This window comes from Periplaneta americana, chromosome 1, assembly GCF_040183065.1.
Source record: "Periplaneta americana isolate PAMFEO1 chromosome 1, P.americana_PAMFEO1_priV1, whole genome shotgun sequence".
NCBI lineage: Eukaryota > Metazoa > Arthropoda > Insecta > Blattodea > Blattidae > Periplaneta > Periplaneta americana.
The window spans coordinates 178,758,661-178,776,462 of record NC_091117.1 but is presented as its reverse complement, the minus strand read 5'-3'; the positions used below and the strand labels follow the sequence as shown (position 1 = coordinate 178,776,462).

At 36.3% G+C, this 17,802-nt stretch overlaps 1 protein-coding gene across 1 annotated transcript in view; it reads right to left on the bottom strand.

Annotated features, from left to right (window-relative positions):
- The window catches only part of TrpA1 (Transient receptor potential cation channel A1), a 172,131-nt gene extending 157,058 nt beyond the window's left edge, over window positions 1–15,073 (bottom strand). The window contains exon 1 of the mRNA XM_069833209.1: window positions 14,780–15,073. Within this exon, the coding sequence (XP_069689310.1) occupies window positions 14,780–15,073 (294 nt within the window). The remainder of the gene's footprint in view (window positions 1–14,779) is intronic.
- Window positions 15,074–17,802: the final 2,729 nt, after the last annotated feature.

Below are 17,802 nucleotides of genomic sequence, written 5' to 3'. Positions count from 1 at the left end.
CTGTATGTAGGCAACAAGATAGGCACGACTGTCCACAAGTAGCATATGTACAGGCGCTCTTGTTTACTGCACATGCGTAATGTGTTGTATCTGGAACTTCGTAAAATTATAAAATTAGACGGACCATTTTTTTTTCTGGAACTGTACATGCTTAACAGACTTTGTTTATGCTAACCAAAGAAAACATGAGAGATTTTCTCCTGAAGCGCGCACGTGACTGTAGCTTTATAGAATTGATATCTGTTTATTCTTAATCTAGTTACGATTACATGACTACCACATCTTTTTTACATAAATTATATTGCAAGAGGTGCAATACCAAACCTCGGTATTGTCGTATACAGATTCTTTTTTTTATTGGGTTATTTTACGACGCTGTATCAACATCTCAGGTTATTTAGCGCCTGAATGAAATGAAGGTGATAATGCCGGTGAAATGAGTCCGGGGTCCAGCACCGAAAGTTACCCAGCATTTGCTCGTATTGGGTTCAGGGAAAACCCCGGAAAAAACCTCAACCAGGTAACTTGCCCGGACCGGAATTCGAACCCGGGCCACCTGGTTTCGCTGCCAGACGCGCTGACCGTTACTCCACAGGTGTGGACTATACAGTTTCAGTTATAACAATTTCTTTTGTTGCTTTGAAGCTAAACACGGTATACTATCTGAATATTAAAATGAATATAGTACAGCGTTATTTTTGTTCGTCTGAATCTATGCCTATCTTAAAATATAGTCAATCATAACATCCATTTCCGTGATCCTGGACACGCTACTACGCTATAGCAAATTGTTTCTTCCTTCATGACGTCTCAATTGCGTAAAGCTCAATTCCCTCACGTGGGATATGTTGCCGTCAGATATTCCGCTGCACGTGTAACAGAGCGGGATGTGAACTCTTTCCTTTCCGTGACGTTACTCAACTCCACGTGCAGCGTTGTGTAACTTACTCTATGAGTTGTGTCGAATGCTTGTGTGCTGTTCACTACACACGACTTTGTTTTCTTGCCAAAAGCCCGAAAAAGTCACTACTGAAAGACACCCAGTTAATACAAGACGAAATGAAATTCTTAATTTAGTTGAACCTAAATGTTTCACATCTGCTGCTTTACTATACATTACAAATTATGGTCCACGTCTATATAATTCGATAATAAAATTTCATCCAGTATTGACTACTTTAAGCAATGAAATTTTCAGATCCAGAATTTAAAAATTTTTATGCTCGACCATGCCGAAATGTAGTAATTATACACCTGGTAGCAGCCCTTTAATGGACCTCATTAAAGTACACCTATTCATTAAAGTTCAGGTGTTCCACCAATCAGAAAACACCGTTGTAGCAATATGAAAGCGCAAGTATCGATTATTCTCGGATATGCAATCGAAAGACAACTAGCGAAACGTCACGGAGGCTGGAAATCCAATACTGTCGCAAAAGGTTATGTTCTGTTACTATAATAATTAGCGTTAATTGTAAATAATATTCAAATAAATTCAATTTGTCATCTCATTTTTCAATGTTTAAATCAATTTCAAGGTTATATCAAGATTAATGTTTATTTTACTCTCTAGATTATATCAAGGTCAATGACATTTGTTTCTAGGAAAAAAATCAATACTTTCGCGTCCGCGCACATCTCACAATTTACAAGATATTGCACAAGGTCAGTTCCGCTGCCCAGTGAGATAAGAATAACATGAATACTTATGAATAATTTCAAGTTAGAAATATGGTCGAGCATAAAAAGTCGTATGAAACTTACCTATAATTGTAATTAAGGCGCTCGTATGAAAATTATGAAACTTGCTTGCGCTCGTTTCATAAACGTACTCGCATCTTAATTACTACCATTATAGGCTCGTTGCATAATATACTAATATGACAGACTTCTCTGTTTTATATGTACCATGTACTGTATTGCAAAACAAGTTTATTTCTATCTTAAGTATAGTCTATTTTTTCTATCTTATCTTTGTTACTATATCAACATAACCTGTACTAATTATACTACTAATAATAAGTTAATAGCCTATTAATCCATCACCAATCTCAACTTCATCTCTTTTTCCACTCAGTTATTACAAGTATTATTATTATTACTAACTTTATTATTATCATCTTTATGTGACCTTTTTTCTTAAGTATTTTGTCTACAAAGTATGTATATTTATGTATGTTTCTAGCTATTCTTCTTAAGAATGTGATCTTAGTGCAAGAATTTTAAATTTTATTTTAGAAACAGTAGTACATGGTCTCTCCGTCACTGGCAGTACACGGCGCATAGATATAATAGCTTTCAAGGAATCTACAATATCTGTATTCATAATTGATCCCACTGTGCGTTTCGAAACGAATGAGGAACAGCCAGCAGAAGTGGATAAGGAAAAGAAGAACATCTACAATCCTACCATTCCATATTACCTCCAAAAGTACCAGCTAGAAGAGCTTGAAGTAATCGGATTTCCGGTTGGAGCAAGAGGTACCGCTACTCTCTTCATGAAAGATGTGTTTAAGAGGCTTGGAATACCTACATCTGTTATTCCGATTGTAACCTTAGCTGCATTGAAAGGATCAATTGCTGTCCTGAAGCATCACCTATATTCGAAATGAAACCAAGTTGATTAGCATTCTTTACTTTTTTGTAACACTTGCCTCTCTAAAACTAGGTATATTTCCACCAATCACAAAATGTATTTGCAGCTATATACTTGTAGGAGTTTCATTGTCAAAACAAAATCAATGGTTCAATGAACTTGTAAACATTTATATGATTAAGTACTCTTTGTCCTTTGTGGCAGCTCACGAATAGTGAGAAGATTTCTAAATTCTATTTCTACTTTTGTGAATTACTGGTATGTATAATCTGTGTAATCAGAATCTTAAATTTTAATTCAGAAAAAAATAGGTATGTTTGGTGAACAATGTAAAATTGTAGCCTATATCATTTTCAAATATTTCTATCAAAGCGGAACTGTCTACGAGCTTTGTTCTTTCGGGGTATTTTCACGTAGCGTTTTTTATGTCTATGTTATTATTAAATATATCTAAATAAATAAACATAAATTAATAAATTTACCAAACTGGTTAATTTTCAATATCAATCAATTGCCAACTTAGTCATTAGCTCTTCCCAATATTGATCTCTGTTTACTTACACATATTTAATTCTTGCTTTCCGCATATGTATGCTGGTGGGTAACGTTATCTACACATATAGCCTAAGATGTTTTTAAACTAAAGAAGTTTCCAAAAGGATTGAAATACGGTAATTTTACAATAGAAACTCATGATCTAGGAAGTAATCTTATGTTAGTATAGCCTAAGTTTGAATGTCACAAACTACGTGATGGACAACAATGAAGTAATAGTAACATAAACTTAATTTTGTATTACACCGAAAGTTGTTCGAACTGGCGAACACCACATTCAGTGTAGGTATTGCATCGTCGAAGGAAACTCTGGAGTACTTTCCCAAATATTTTAGTTACCTACGTTCGAAACGATATCAGATGATGCAAGCATCCTAGGTAAAAGTGTTTCTAAGTTCTATACTGAGGTCACGTAAACGATGCTTTCGATATGCTCCCAAAAGAGGCAACCAAAATGCATCAAATCAGGGGAGCAGGCTGCCATTCAATCGGACCTCCCCTTCCGATCCAACGCCTGGAATACGCCAGATTTAGAAAGACTCGAACAGCAAGAGTAAAGTGTGCTGGTGCTCCGACCTGTTGCATCCACATCCTCTAACACATAATAAGTGGTATGTTTTCTAACATCTCTGCAACAACTTCTTGCAAGTAGTTGTAAATTTCCTCATTCAAATGTGGTCGCATGAGTAAGGTGCAAAGTATAATTACACTTGCAATGTAAGGCCTGACGTTGCGGGCTTTCACATACATAGCCAGGGTTGCCATTTACTCTGGAGATATAATTAAAACACCAGCTCATTGTGCAAAAATTGATTTTTAGCTGCAATCTGAGAAAATTTGCGTTCAAGATTTGCATTGTGGGCAGGCTTAGCGAAAATGTAATGACAGATTTCCAATAATTCTTAACAATGTTCTGTATGGTTTACAGTCTCAAAAAATTTAAGCCACTTGTCTTGAACTTTTCCGCTTTTTCATTCACGAATACCCAAGTTTGTACTGATAAATATTTTCAAGCAAACAAACTGATCAAACACTTCATATTCCAAAAGTTGCACTTTTTTGTTTTTAGTAAATCAATGTCTCTTCTATATCATTATATCACTTCTATATCACTATTTAAAGTTCTCAACAAGTTCGGCTAAATCACAGTATATTGTAGTAACCTTAAAGTACAAAGAAGCTGTAAACCAACTCAAAATCGGGACATCTGACCGTCCCAAACGAATTTGTCGGGACACCGGAACAGTGGACACAAAAGCGTTCTTATTCGAAAATGTTACATTTCGACTCTTGTATAAGGTCCTTCAGTTTTAGAGCAAGCTTTTGAATGATCTGGTAGATGGCTGTGAAACAGTGAGATTTTGTATAGACATATTACGCTTCTGTACAATATTATCCTGATTACATAATGATAAAAATTACATTCGTAGTAGTAAATGTAGAGGGAACTCTAAGAAGGGGCTCTGCGTCATCGCCCTTACTTTGGAGATAAAAAAGCTACATTTATTTTTTTTCTCCGAGTTCATTTCATTCTTTGAGCTACGACGTAGGATGTTCACATATAGGTATATCGTATATCGACGCCTGGTTAGATGCGTTGGGTAACACGTAATGCTAGGTAGGGTTTGGCGAGCGATGCGTTATCAAACATGACATTGCCATGACAACTGACACCGCTAATAGGCTACACTCTAACGTTTCGCTCGAGGTCAATGAGTTTACTTCGGTATCACTTTAAGAGCATGTCAGCCTGAGTCTCGAAGAGTCCAATTGCGATGGATATGGAATGTGAATTCAAACGTTAACGTTTTCTTTAGAAGTGTTGCCTATGAATTCCTACGGACATTAATGGTGATACAATTCAAATATGACCCAAACCCAATGATTAGCAACCCTAAAATAAATTTAGTTCCTATTTGACAATTTGATTCTTCCAACTGAACACCCACATGGTCAACCTCCTCGAGCCACTATTGGACTAATGTAGTCGTGGCGAAAATGTGACTCGGGAGCACATTGTGGCTTGCAATGATAGCTGTGCATTTCTCTTGATTCCTATCTCCCCCAACCCCCACCCTCTCACTCATTGGAATCAAACTCCGTTCCATTTGTATTTGTCTTTGACCTGCGAGTGGCGTATCGTCGCAATGTCTCTCTCGAAACCATGTACCTCTACAAAAACGAAGGTTCAAGTAGGAAGGGAGGACGCTTTTTTTTTTTTTTTTTTTTTTTTTTTTTGCTGCCAATATGATGAGAATATTAAATGTATGATTCGTTCACAAGTAGAGTCAACATTGGTAATTTCGTGGCAGTGGTTATTTCGTGATACTTTTTCTTTGCTCTTTCGTGAACTAACCAATGGCGTTACGAGATTTAAATTTCCGCCAAGGGATTGCATATGTTGTCCAGTTTCCAGAAACATATAGCTACGCTTTGTGTGACTGTTGTAACTGCTTCAGTGAGCTTTTATGTTTGGAGAGAGCAAGTTAGCGTCGACTTCTCTGGCGTACAAATTTTGTGGATGTTTGTAATTACATTACAGGCTTATTACTAAAGATAAGCATATTATATTTGGTACAAAGATTTATTGTATCTCTATGAAATTTTAGGAAATATTTTTGGAATTTTAGATACAGCTGTAGTCGCCATATAGGCTTAGCTTTACTGATAGAAATCTTAGCTGTTTGAGGCGAAATTTTGTTGAGCATTAAGCGTTACATTTTTAACTATTTTAAAAATTGTATTACAATACGAATTTTAGAAATCTGAAGATAAGATGTGATAACAAAAAAGAAAAGGGAGAGGCAATGGGTTCAGTGTAGCTTCTGTTTGATTTTTTATCATGCTAAGCGCCAAATATAAGTGCTAGATGACTTACTTGCAAGAAGTGTGACAGAAGATGAAACATGACTCCACCATTTTGGACCGGAGATAGAGCCAGACAATGGAGTGGCATCATGCAAATTCACCAAAGAAATAGAAATTCAAAAGTGCACCTTCGGCAGGAAAAGTTATGGCTACTGTGTTTTTCGATTCAGAAGGACTCTTGCTTATGGACATCATGACACACGGAACCACCATTAATTCTGACGCGTATGTTGCAACTCTCAAGAAACTTCATGCTAGACTGAGTCGTGTTCGACGACATCGGGAGAAGCAGGATGTTCTGCTATTGCACGACAACGCACAGCCATATGTCAGTCACAAGACCACAGACCAGATCAGATCAGAAAATTCGGATAGACAACACTGAAACATCCGCCTTATAGTCCTGAACTGGCACCGTGCGATTACCATCTCTTTGGTACAGTGAAGGATCCCTTCGCGGAAAGAGGTTAGAAGATGATTTCCTTGTGCACGCTACTAAAGAGTGGCTCAGACGTGTTGGTCCAGACTTTTACTGTGCTGGTCTACAGGCCCTCGTTCCTAGGTTACGTAAGGCAGTTGAAAGGGACGAGGATTATGTGGAAAAGTGACATCTTCTTCCTAAAGGATGCACCTACATTCTGTGAAAATAGCAAAGCTGTAGGGTAAAAATATAATTTTTGAACAAATGTTATGCATTACTTTTGGAGTTACCCTAGTAATAGAGCCTATAGGCTATAGTAAAGTCCATAATAAAGTGTTCACGCTTTCAGGGCAAAGAAGATCCCTTTTCAATTTCAATTTTTAATTTGATTTCATTCTTATTATGTGTTGATACGTATTTTTATGTTTTCTTGCTATGAATATTAGACGGAATTACTATGTTTGAAGTCTTGTAACAATAAATGAGAATTTCATTTCACTTTAATGAATTTTTCCACAATTCTTCTACCTCTCACGAAATTATCAACAGTAATCTCACTAGACGTTTTGATTTATCTAGAGAAAATCAAAACTCGAGTGGGATTTAATTGACTATTACACGTTTAGAAGAAAGTATATAAAGATTAGAAGTAACGAAGTACTCCAATACAATAAAATATTAAATGACTTACGAAAATACAACTGTCTTCAAATGTATTATTGTACCATCTCAACATTACAAATATTACGCTAGATGCATGCTAGATGGCAGTAGTGTCTTTATACAGACACTGTAATGATTACTATTCAATAAATCTTAATATTAAACAATCTCTGATACGTGACTATCCATAATATCATATAGCAGAAGTTCTTTTTATCCTCTCAGAGCAGAAGCTATAACATAACCTAACTGATATACAGGGCAATTCCAATGTAACGGACGTAACTCTCAGACCTGTTATTTGGGGAAAACATCTGGATTGTTTCAAACTTAATACACATCTATAAAAACAAATTTTACCACAAATGTATCTAATACCAGTGCATGAATGTATGAAGTGTGAATGGACCTAACCATTGTTGTCTTTATATAATAATATATAGCTGAAACGTAACGGATGTAACAAAGAAAGGACAAGGTAATTTCTACACTAAATTAAATGTCTGATTTCTCTGAAAGTACAGCAGATATTTATTCCAATTTTTTTTTTTTTTTTACTTTAAAGTAGACATCATACATGTTATGGTAGTACTATTTTAAAAGTATACCACTCTGATTACCGTGGCATTGTTCAAGGAAATATAAGCGTAACGGATGTAACTCAACAATTGTAACGGACGTAACAACTGAATATTTATGTTGAAAATGAAAAGAATCCTCTTGTATTGCCAGGTACAGGTACATTTATCTTTCTAACAATGTCATCAGGTGAGTACCATATTTCATCTTCCATTTGTGGCCATACCCATCCACATTCGGCTGGATGCATAACCCGTACACGGAACTCTCCATTCCCATTGATATCAGTCACAATCTCATAAAATTAATTATTTTCATTAATTACAACAAAATCATCTCTTTTAAATATAGTATTCAAGCCTACATTCTGTTCTGTATCTAGTGGCGAGAGACATACATATCCTTAAATGGTCTCTGGTATTCTTTAGTATTGATTCACAAGCTTGGAACACATTCCTTGTAGAATCATGTAGAAAATAGTGGAAATTCTTAAGACCAGGAATGGGGGCAGTGTTAGTCTTCGATCATTCACGTTGCTTCTGCTGTCTGCAGATAACTTTGATTTTCTCAGACACTGCCAGTGCAGCATAAAGAATTCCATAGCACTTGTGATTGTGATTTTCCTTTGAAGGATTGCTCTCCACACAGCCCTTTTATGGCACCACTTAAGCCATCCACTGAGTTGGTCTTAAATTAGCAAAATTTGACTTCCCTATTTCAGTCTCGGATTTTCTTCTTTAAAAAGTCTGTATGCTTCCATGACATTCATATTTAAAATTCTCTTCTGCACAGTTGTCTTCTTTCCTTCCTGTTTTCACTTTCGTAAAATTTAACAACCTTGTTTCTGGATTTTCATCAGGTAGCCTTCTGTGTGTCACTCGGTTTATAAATCCAAAAGATTGAGACAATTTTTTCACTACAGCTTCTTTCTTTCTTGGAGACTGGGGTTGCACTTTCATCGCTCTTTGCAGAGCTTTGCCAAAGGACTGTGGTGACGCAAATGATTTTGAGGGACTGCTGTCAGTTGTCTGTTGATTGTCACTCGCTTGTTTATGTTTCCGCATTTCTGCCATTCTGTTTCTTGATTTCGCTGCTTCTGCTCGCCTTCTGCTACGATTCCATCCAGATCTTCTATTTCCCTGGTCTTCTGCATTTTCTTCCTCATTTCTTCAGCCTTTTCTGCACTCAATCTGGATCTGTATTTTCTCATTCTTTCTGCAGGTGTCATTGGTTTCTTTTTAGTATTTTCTATAGGCATGTGGTCCATCTGGGGGAAAGGAAGCTTATTTTGCATTTATAGGTTATGGGGCATATGTTGTTAATGCTACAAATACAACATAAACTATGTTACGTCTGTTACATTAAGTATGTTACGTCTGTTACAGTTCATAACTACCAAAGTAAATGAGTTACGAACAAATGACATACCATTCCATAATCATTACATAATCCATTAGAAATCTGGTAATTATCATACATATATCTATCTTGAATGTTGAAATATAAAAAAAATTATCGAAAATCGTAACTGACGTAACATCAAATATGTGTTATTTTAATGCTTTCATAAATCCATAAACCACACGCCACACTACTTATCGACATAGCAATTCTGAAAGTACATTTCCTCAGCTTGACTTTAGTACCACATTAGTTTCAGTTCCGTACCTTTGTTTCCAAAAAAGAACAGAAGATATTCAGTGATAATAGTCAGTGTCAAACTGAAGCTCTGATGTCATTAATGAAATGAAGCAATATGGCAGCATGTCATGTGACACATTATTGTCAACTCTTGTTTTAGAAACTACAGATCATCCCTTAATTGGAGGGTAATTTTTTGTTTTAATAACAGAACTTTTTTTTTTTCATCGATCATGTCCACTTTTCATTGGAATTGCCCTACACAAGTGTTAGAAAAGTTTTAATTAACGACGATGACATAAAAAATAACCATGAATAATTTTAAAAGGAATAATTATTGAATGTACAATTTTCAAATTTGAATGTGGTTGGTGGTTCAATTGATGTTATATTGGACGTGTGCGTAATAGAAGTGGAACTCGTTGATTTAGGCCTACATGGTGTATTCAACTTATTCAGAATTTCCGAATGAATAATTTTAAAAGGAATAATTATTGAATGTACAATTTTCAAATTTGAATGTGGTTGGTGGTTCAATTGATGTTATATTGGACGTGTGCATAATAGAAGTGGAACTCGTTGATTTAGGCCTAAATGGTGTATTCAACTTATTCAGGATTTCCGAATGGTGCTCTTCATTTATTTGTAAATCGGATTTCAGAAGATGCATAGGTATGATCAGTGATTTTTATTAATTCTTGTTCTTGAATGCCAATGCGAGTCATATTTGAAACTGCTGTGCATCGACTGGAGTGGTTTGTAATTTTATATAAATTTTTGACGTCCAGACCAGCGCAGTTTCAAATGTTGGCAAACAAAGAAACAAATGCTAGGGACGCGATAAAATTAAACAAATGCTAGGGAAGCGATAAAATTGTGCGATAAGCAGCCATGATTGGTTGAAATAAGTCCATTCGTACCGTTTTATTGGTCAAAAGTAGTATGACGTAGTAAGAGTGTAATAGTCAATGTAATATCACGAAATTACCAAGGTTATCACGAAATAACCAACATTTTAGCTTAAGTTGTAAAAGTGGTTTTTGGCACTTGTTCAAGAACGTGTCCAATCTTTTACGTCTTCAGATTTGTACAGCAAATTATCGTCTTTTAGATGAAAGAATCGGAATAAGGATATATTTACACATTTGCAGTTTAAATTAATTTTCATGAAATTATCACGAAATTACCAATGTTTACCCTATTACGAAGAAAACGGTTGTATAACATAAAACGGCATTATACTACATGTTACTCATGAAACATGAAAAGGTTGTGTTGTTATTATTATTACTATTATTATTGTTATTATTATTATTATTATTATTATTATTATTATTATTATTATCTCTGTATGTCGATCCTTTTTCAGGAGATGTACGAATAATGCGGTTAGATCTTCAATTTAAACTCATAGATTTACAATGTGATGTTAAATGAAAGCTAGATGTAAGGACTTGACAAATGTTGAACTTTTCAAATCTTTGCCAAAAAAATAAATATCCGAAGCTTCGTTCTTTCGCTTGCTCTTTTGAAGCCATGTTCGCTACAACTTACGTTTGTGAAAAATTATTTTCAGCAATGAAAATAGTAAAAACCAAATTTAGATCACGACTGACAGACAAATACCTTCGTGATCAACTACGACTGGCAGTAAGCGACATAATTCCTGATTTTTAAACTCTGTCGCAGAGACATTCTGAAGACAGTTAATTTTAGGTTGTGATAATATGTCCTATGTTTTATTGTTCATTTCTTTCTTCGTTACATGTACTAAACATTACTTTGCAGCCTTGTACTGTATAAAATTATATTTAAGTGCTTGACGTAAGGAAAATGAAAATCCATTAATAAGTCAGACAGTTGCTTCACTTCCCCTTCGGGTGTTCGGCTCCTTCCAAAGGTGCTATGCACGTTGCAGGTTACACAGTGGCTCGGCGCACGATTACATTATCACCACGGCTGGACTAATGTCTGACCTGGACATGAAATCTAGTATTATATACATCTGGTGTCATTAAGAAAGGACATTTTCTATAAATAAAACCTATTTCATGGGGCCAATGGCTTTACTTACTCCTCGATGAAGCAATAATAATAACATTTGTGCGAGATCGTGCATATTTGCTTGGTTTCCGGACAAAAACAATTCGCGGTAAATCTAAAATTCCACATTCAGTATTCCCAACCTAATACACATAACAATTTCCCTCTTCTTACCGCTTAAGTGACATATTGATTTTACTGCTTTAGGCTTTTAACATATTATTTTTAGAGACGTTCAATATAGTAATAATTATAAATTGGAAACTTACCACTGCAATTTCACCTAAATTGCACTGTTAATTATTGTTTTTAAATATTTTCAAAAATTAAGTAAACTCTACAACTCCACTAAAGTTACTGAATTCGTGATGCAAGTAACATTAAGAAAGCCGTGAAAAAATCAACAAGATTCCAGATGCCGATGTTATTACTGCAATATGTTATATAAATAATATTGTTAAAATATTAAAATGAAAAATAAATCATTACATAACCTTACCGTTTGTTTTAAATTCGCATTTATGGACTGGGGGGGGGGAAGACAGACGTACTGTAACCTATATCACGTCTTGCTGGAGTATAGTAAACACAAAGACATTTTAAAGCAACAATGTTGAAGATAGATATATTTATTTTACAAATTTGCCGTCACTGAACAGAAACCAAGATGGAGATTTCATTGCAACTAATGAGAAATTCCTCTTTCAGGTATCTAATAAACGATCTTCGCACAAAATAATGTACGATACACGAACGGTATGTTTTCTTTCAATTCTCGGAAATTAAAAAAGCTCAACTACGTTTCACTTTTTCAAACTTTTCCTCGAACATGAAAACTTCAACATACCGCTCTTGTAACGCATATTACTATTTCCACATAAAAGCTCTCGCCACATTGATCGGTTTGGTTGAACTCTGTGTATTATGAAAAGTATAGTTCAGTGAAGTAACTACTTGACTATGAGAGGTACCATTGGACCTATCCGAACTTACTAGGAATTAATTCCTTGTATGGGCATCGAAATGGGTTAAGAATGTTTTATTAAAATATTACCTATATTTATTTAATGCCCCCTTGCATTGTATTTCATAATCCACACGCTTGTGTTGATTAAGATACTAGGTGAAAAAGCATTGGACCCGCACGCTCGGCTTAGTCCAGCGTTGTCAGACACAGCCTAAACGGAGCGGAGCGCTCCACTATAACTCGTTGCCTGCTCCGGTGCTTCCATAGACATAAGCAAGTTCACGCTCCGACTGGACGTCTCTAGCACCACAACCGGTTTCGGAGCTTACAACTCTGACACTACTGGCTTAGTCCGTCCGCGGCAGGTCAGGCCGATGGCGCCGGTGAACGGATGTCAGAAAGTCCACAGTACTGTATGAGTTAAACTTACCTACGAGGGTTTCTACTAATAAACACTCAAAAAGTAAAAGTAATTTACTCATACATATCACGCAAGGAGATACTGGAACAAAAATATCTGGCACAGACTTAAGAAATGAACCATTACAATGCACAGTTCCCTCTGAGAAATATGTATTAACTTACCCACGTAAACAAAATGAGATTAAAAGGTAAAAGTGTACAAGACAAATCCACACACTTTAGATGAACTGAAAAATAACATTCATGAAGAAATATGTAAGTCACCTAAGTGATTTTTTGGACGTTTACCCGAGATTGTCCAATGTTATCTAGTTGTTTTCTAGGCTATTATCTTAAACACTTTCCGTTTCACTAAATTTTCTTTACCAATCTATGAATCGTATTTCGACTTGTAACTTCAACGCTCGAGCCGATTCTGTAAGCACGTACGAATCACACATAAACACTTTTTGTGGAATAGAGGATACAACAATATTAACTTAATTAACACACACACTCTGAATAACGCCGCCTAAAAACAGGTGCTTATCCTGTGAAACTATACAGAGTTTTCATTTTAAAATAACTAATTAATTAAATTGAATTGAAGGGTTCAGAACCATAGTGGGCCAAGCGCCATTTATTAAAAACGGAGAAAGCAAGGGTTAAAGTTAAGTTAATACCGTAGTTTAATGAAGATTGACATATCATTTAGTTTTAATGTGTATATTTTATATTACTTGCTATATGTTTCCATTGAAATATGGTAATAACTTCATTTTAACCCTTGTTTTCTACGGTTTTAGTAAATGGCGCTTCGCCCACTATGGTTCTGAACCCTTCAATTCAATTTAAACAAAAAACATGTCAATTTATATATTCAGGGGAAAGTCTGAAATCAGGCTTAATTGCATTTTAGATTTCTCTCCCACCCCCAGCCACCCTCACATTGAAATTTCAAATGGCACCCCTATATTTTTGTAAGCACTTAAATATGAAAGAGCATTCAATTGTTTATAAACCTCATTCATTTGTTTTCCCATATTTCGTTTTCTGGCAACCTGGATTGTTGTTATTGTTGATTAGAGCTCAAGAGAATAAAGCTACAAAAATTTATTGAGTATTTCATGTAATAGTTGTGTTTGTGTATTAAATTATTTTAAAATGGTGTTTACCCTTCAAGACAGAACATAAATCATTCTTATTGATTAAATTTAGAAAATTACACAAAATAAGCTGTTTTTCACCCTAAAATCAACTGATAATAACAAAAATACAGGTTGCCAAGCGACGATAGAAAACAAAAGCTGCGAAAACAAATGAATGAGATGTATAAACAATTGAATACTTTTTCATATTGAAATATAAAAGTATAGGCGTGCTATTTCAAATTTCAAAGTGAGGGTGGCTGGGGGTGGGAGGTGAAATCTAAAACGCAATTAAGTCTGGTTTCAGACTTCCCTCTCAATATCTAAATTGACGTGTTTTTTGTTTAAGTTGAATTCAATTTAAATAATAAGTTATTTAGAATGGGACGTTTTGAAATGAAAGCCCTGTAGAACGCAGATTGATATGCTGTGATCATCATAATAAAATATTTAATAAACACATTGTGTATATCGAGCATTGTGAATATGTCGTACACAGTTCTTTGTCATTCATCTTTAGCGTCCTTCATAGAAGATTTAATGCTGTGATCATCAGGCAGCGGGATTCACAATCAGCAGTATGGCGGCGCTATAGGCTTGATTTGCAGCGGACTGATGGGCCGAGCGCGCGAATCTATTGCTTATTGTCCATCCTGTATAACGAGACCAAATATACATAGTATATCTACTAATAATATATACGAGTAATAGGCTATATATTTTCGAAAGGAAGTTCCAAGCCTTTACTCAGTCTTACACAAAATATAGGAGTTTACGAACAAGCAGCAACAGACTAAACAATCACTATCATATCACAATATTGTCCTTTAGTTCAATGATATAGAACACAATTTTAAAACACATTAATTTAGGAGTCTGAAATTGTCGTCACTTACCCGGAGGATGCGGTAGGGACTTTCGATGAGGAGACAGACCTCGCCGTTGACCTTGTCGGGGTCCAGTTTGGTGCTGTTGACTCCTGCAGCATGAGAGGACGCCGCCAGGAGCGTTTGACGACGTAGGCTGGGCGACAGACGATCCCGCAGGTTATGAATGGTGGTGCTGGGTGTGGTCAGCATATTTAGCATCTCGGAGCCGCCTTCTTCCAGACGCTTGCTCCTGCCGCAGTCTGCCACTTTGGGTTTCCTCACCTGACGATACTGCTGCCTTTTGCGTACAAGCTCCCACATACGACTCTACAAAACCAACACCAATCATGTTACACTGTCAATGTCATTTGGTCTGTCTTTAAAAGAAGATTATCTTAATGCACTTTAATGACTCATTCTTTGAGCGAATCATCATCTTTGATGTCAGATCGAAGAAAAAATAGGATAAAGGTAAGAAACTACGTAAGAGCTACAAGAAGTTCTAGATACAGTATATGAGTAGCTTAATATCAAAGACGGACATCTGACCTCAATCGAAATTTAGATAGTTGTGGTTTTTTATACAATTTTTCATGCTCTTTCCAGTTATAGTGAAACCATATGTAAACTCTAACACTACATTTATAAAATAAATTGTGTTAAATATTACAAAGAACTCTGTGAATTAAAAAAATTGCCTCTAGATCAAAACTATGGAGAGGACAGATGCCCGTCTTTGATATTAAACTACTCATATATATATATATATATATATATATATATATATATATAAATGTAATACAATATAATATACAGGATGTTTCAAAAATACGAGGCATAATTTCAGGTATGTATTTCCCACATGTAGACAATCAAAATAGTTCATTACAACATGTGTCCGGAAATGCTTCATTTCCGAGTTATGGCCTTCACAACATTGAAATTCACCGGAACGTTTTTCTTTCCGCAGGTCGTTGTCATTACAGAAGATGTTCAAAATGTCCACCTCCTGCTTGAATACAGACCTCACATCGATGTCTCATTGACCTGCGAACACGATCCCAAACTCCAGGAGTATTGCGTATGTCCTCAGAACATGCCACAATTCGATTTCGAAGGGATTCCAAATCAGGCACCGGAGACGAATAAACCAATGATTTTAAATGGCCCCAAAGTAGAAATCGAGAGGGTTCAGATCAGGTGAGCGTGGAGGCCAAGCAATTGGGCCACCTCTACCTATCCATCGATCAGGAAACCTTCGATCCAAGTACCGGCGAGCCGTACGACTCTGGAGTTGTAGATCTTGGTCGTCCCCTTCCCAAACCAGGAGAGTTAAATTTTCCATACTCGCACAGACGGTAATGGAGACGTACAAATGTCTTCCGATCTGGACATTGTCGCTGTGGGTACCTCTCCTGGTACAAACGACGAGTCAGCGCAGCATTGCCGTCCGCCTTACCGTACATGAAGTGTATCTCTGCCAGCTCTTGATTTGAATACATGTCGCACAGTCTAAGGCCTATACAACACTGAATGTAACCTTCGCCTCGGAATGAACTGTCAGAGTACCCTCTTAATGTCTCCTTTGGCGGCAACGACCTGCGGAAAGAAAACGTTCCGGTGAATTTCAATGTTGTGAAGGCCATAACTCGAAAATGAAGCATTTCCGGACACATGTTGTAATGAACTATTTTGATTATCTACATGTGGGAAATACATGCCTGAAATTATGCCCCGTATTTTTTAAACACCCTGTATATTACTGAGTCCACACCTGTGGAGTAATGGTTAGCGCATCTGGCCGCGAAACCATGTGGCCCGGTTTGGAATCCCGGTCGGTGCAAGTTACCTGGTTGAGGTTTTTTCCGTGGATTTCTCTCAATCCAATATGAGCAAATCGTCGTTGTTCCTGCAATAACTCCTATGTGAAAAATATAAAATTTTTCAGTAGGAAGAAAAAACACATTTTTTCATCCTATGGCAGCCGTACATAGGACATTGTGAATTTTTCCATTTTCGAAACAAAGAAATATAATTACATATAGGCAATTTTAATATTTACTGTATCACTACTTAAGTTATTTAATAGAGCAAAAATCTCAAAATCGATAAATATGTCACATAGGAGTTATTGCAGGAACAGCGACGAAATGCTGGGTAACTATCGGTGCTGGACCCCGGACTCATTTCACCGACATTATCACCTTCATTTCATTCTGACGCTAAATAACCTAAGAAGTTGATACAGCGTCGTAAAATAACCCACTAAAAATTATATATATATATATATATATATATATAAAATCATTGTCGTCATTAATAAGTTCTCGAAAGAAATCCACAAAAATTTTCGCAACATGAAATTGGGAAACAGGAAAATGTGCTAATTGCTCACCAAATGAAACAAAAGTAAATCTAGTAAGTTGGGTACTTCCATACAAAATGCAAAGAGAAGCGTATAAATACAAATAACTGACAGATGAGAGAGGACTCAAGGTTTCAAACTCTGTTCCTATTACTAGTGATGTGACAGTCCACGAAGGGCCAAGGCTGACCAGCCGAATGGTGGCCTCATGTCCACATGTCACAGAAGAGGTGAACGATCATCCAACTAATAAGGGGGATTGTGTGATCAGCACGATGATTCTCCCAGCCATTACAGATGATTTTCGATATCGGATTTCGCTACCTATCGTAGCTCTCCAAATTTATCACGATGCTGGGTGGGCACTGGTCAATCTGGTCAAAAACAGAGCGAAATTTCGTGAAAAAATTTCTTCTCCATGGACTCGAAAAAGCGCCATTTCGTAACGCGAACCCAGGCATAATGCCTTAGACTAGGATCTCTTCCTATTACTGCCGTAAATCCGACCGAATTAATTTTGGCTAAAATGTAAATCCAATTCAATAATTCAGAGCAAGTGATCACGGAAAGTTGGACCAGGAGACAATGGAAAGCGCAGAGCTGAAAACGATGTTTGTGTTTGAAGGTGACAGGTGGCCGCATCCACCACTGCATAGTGCCATACGAAAGTTTATCTCTGACCACA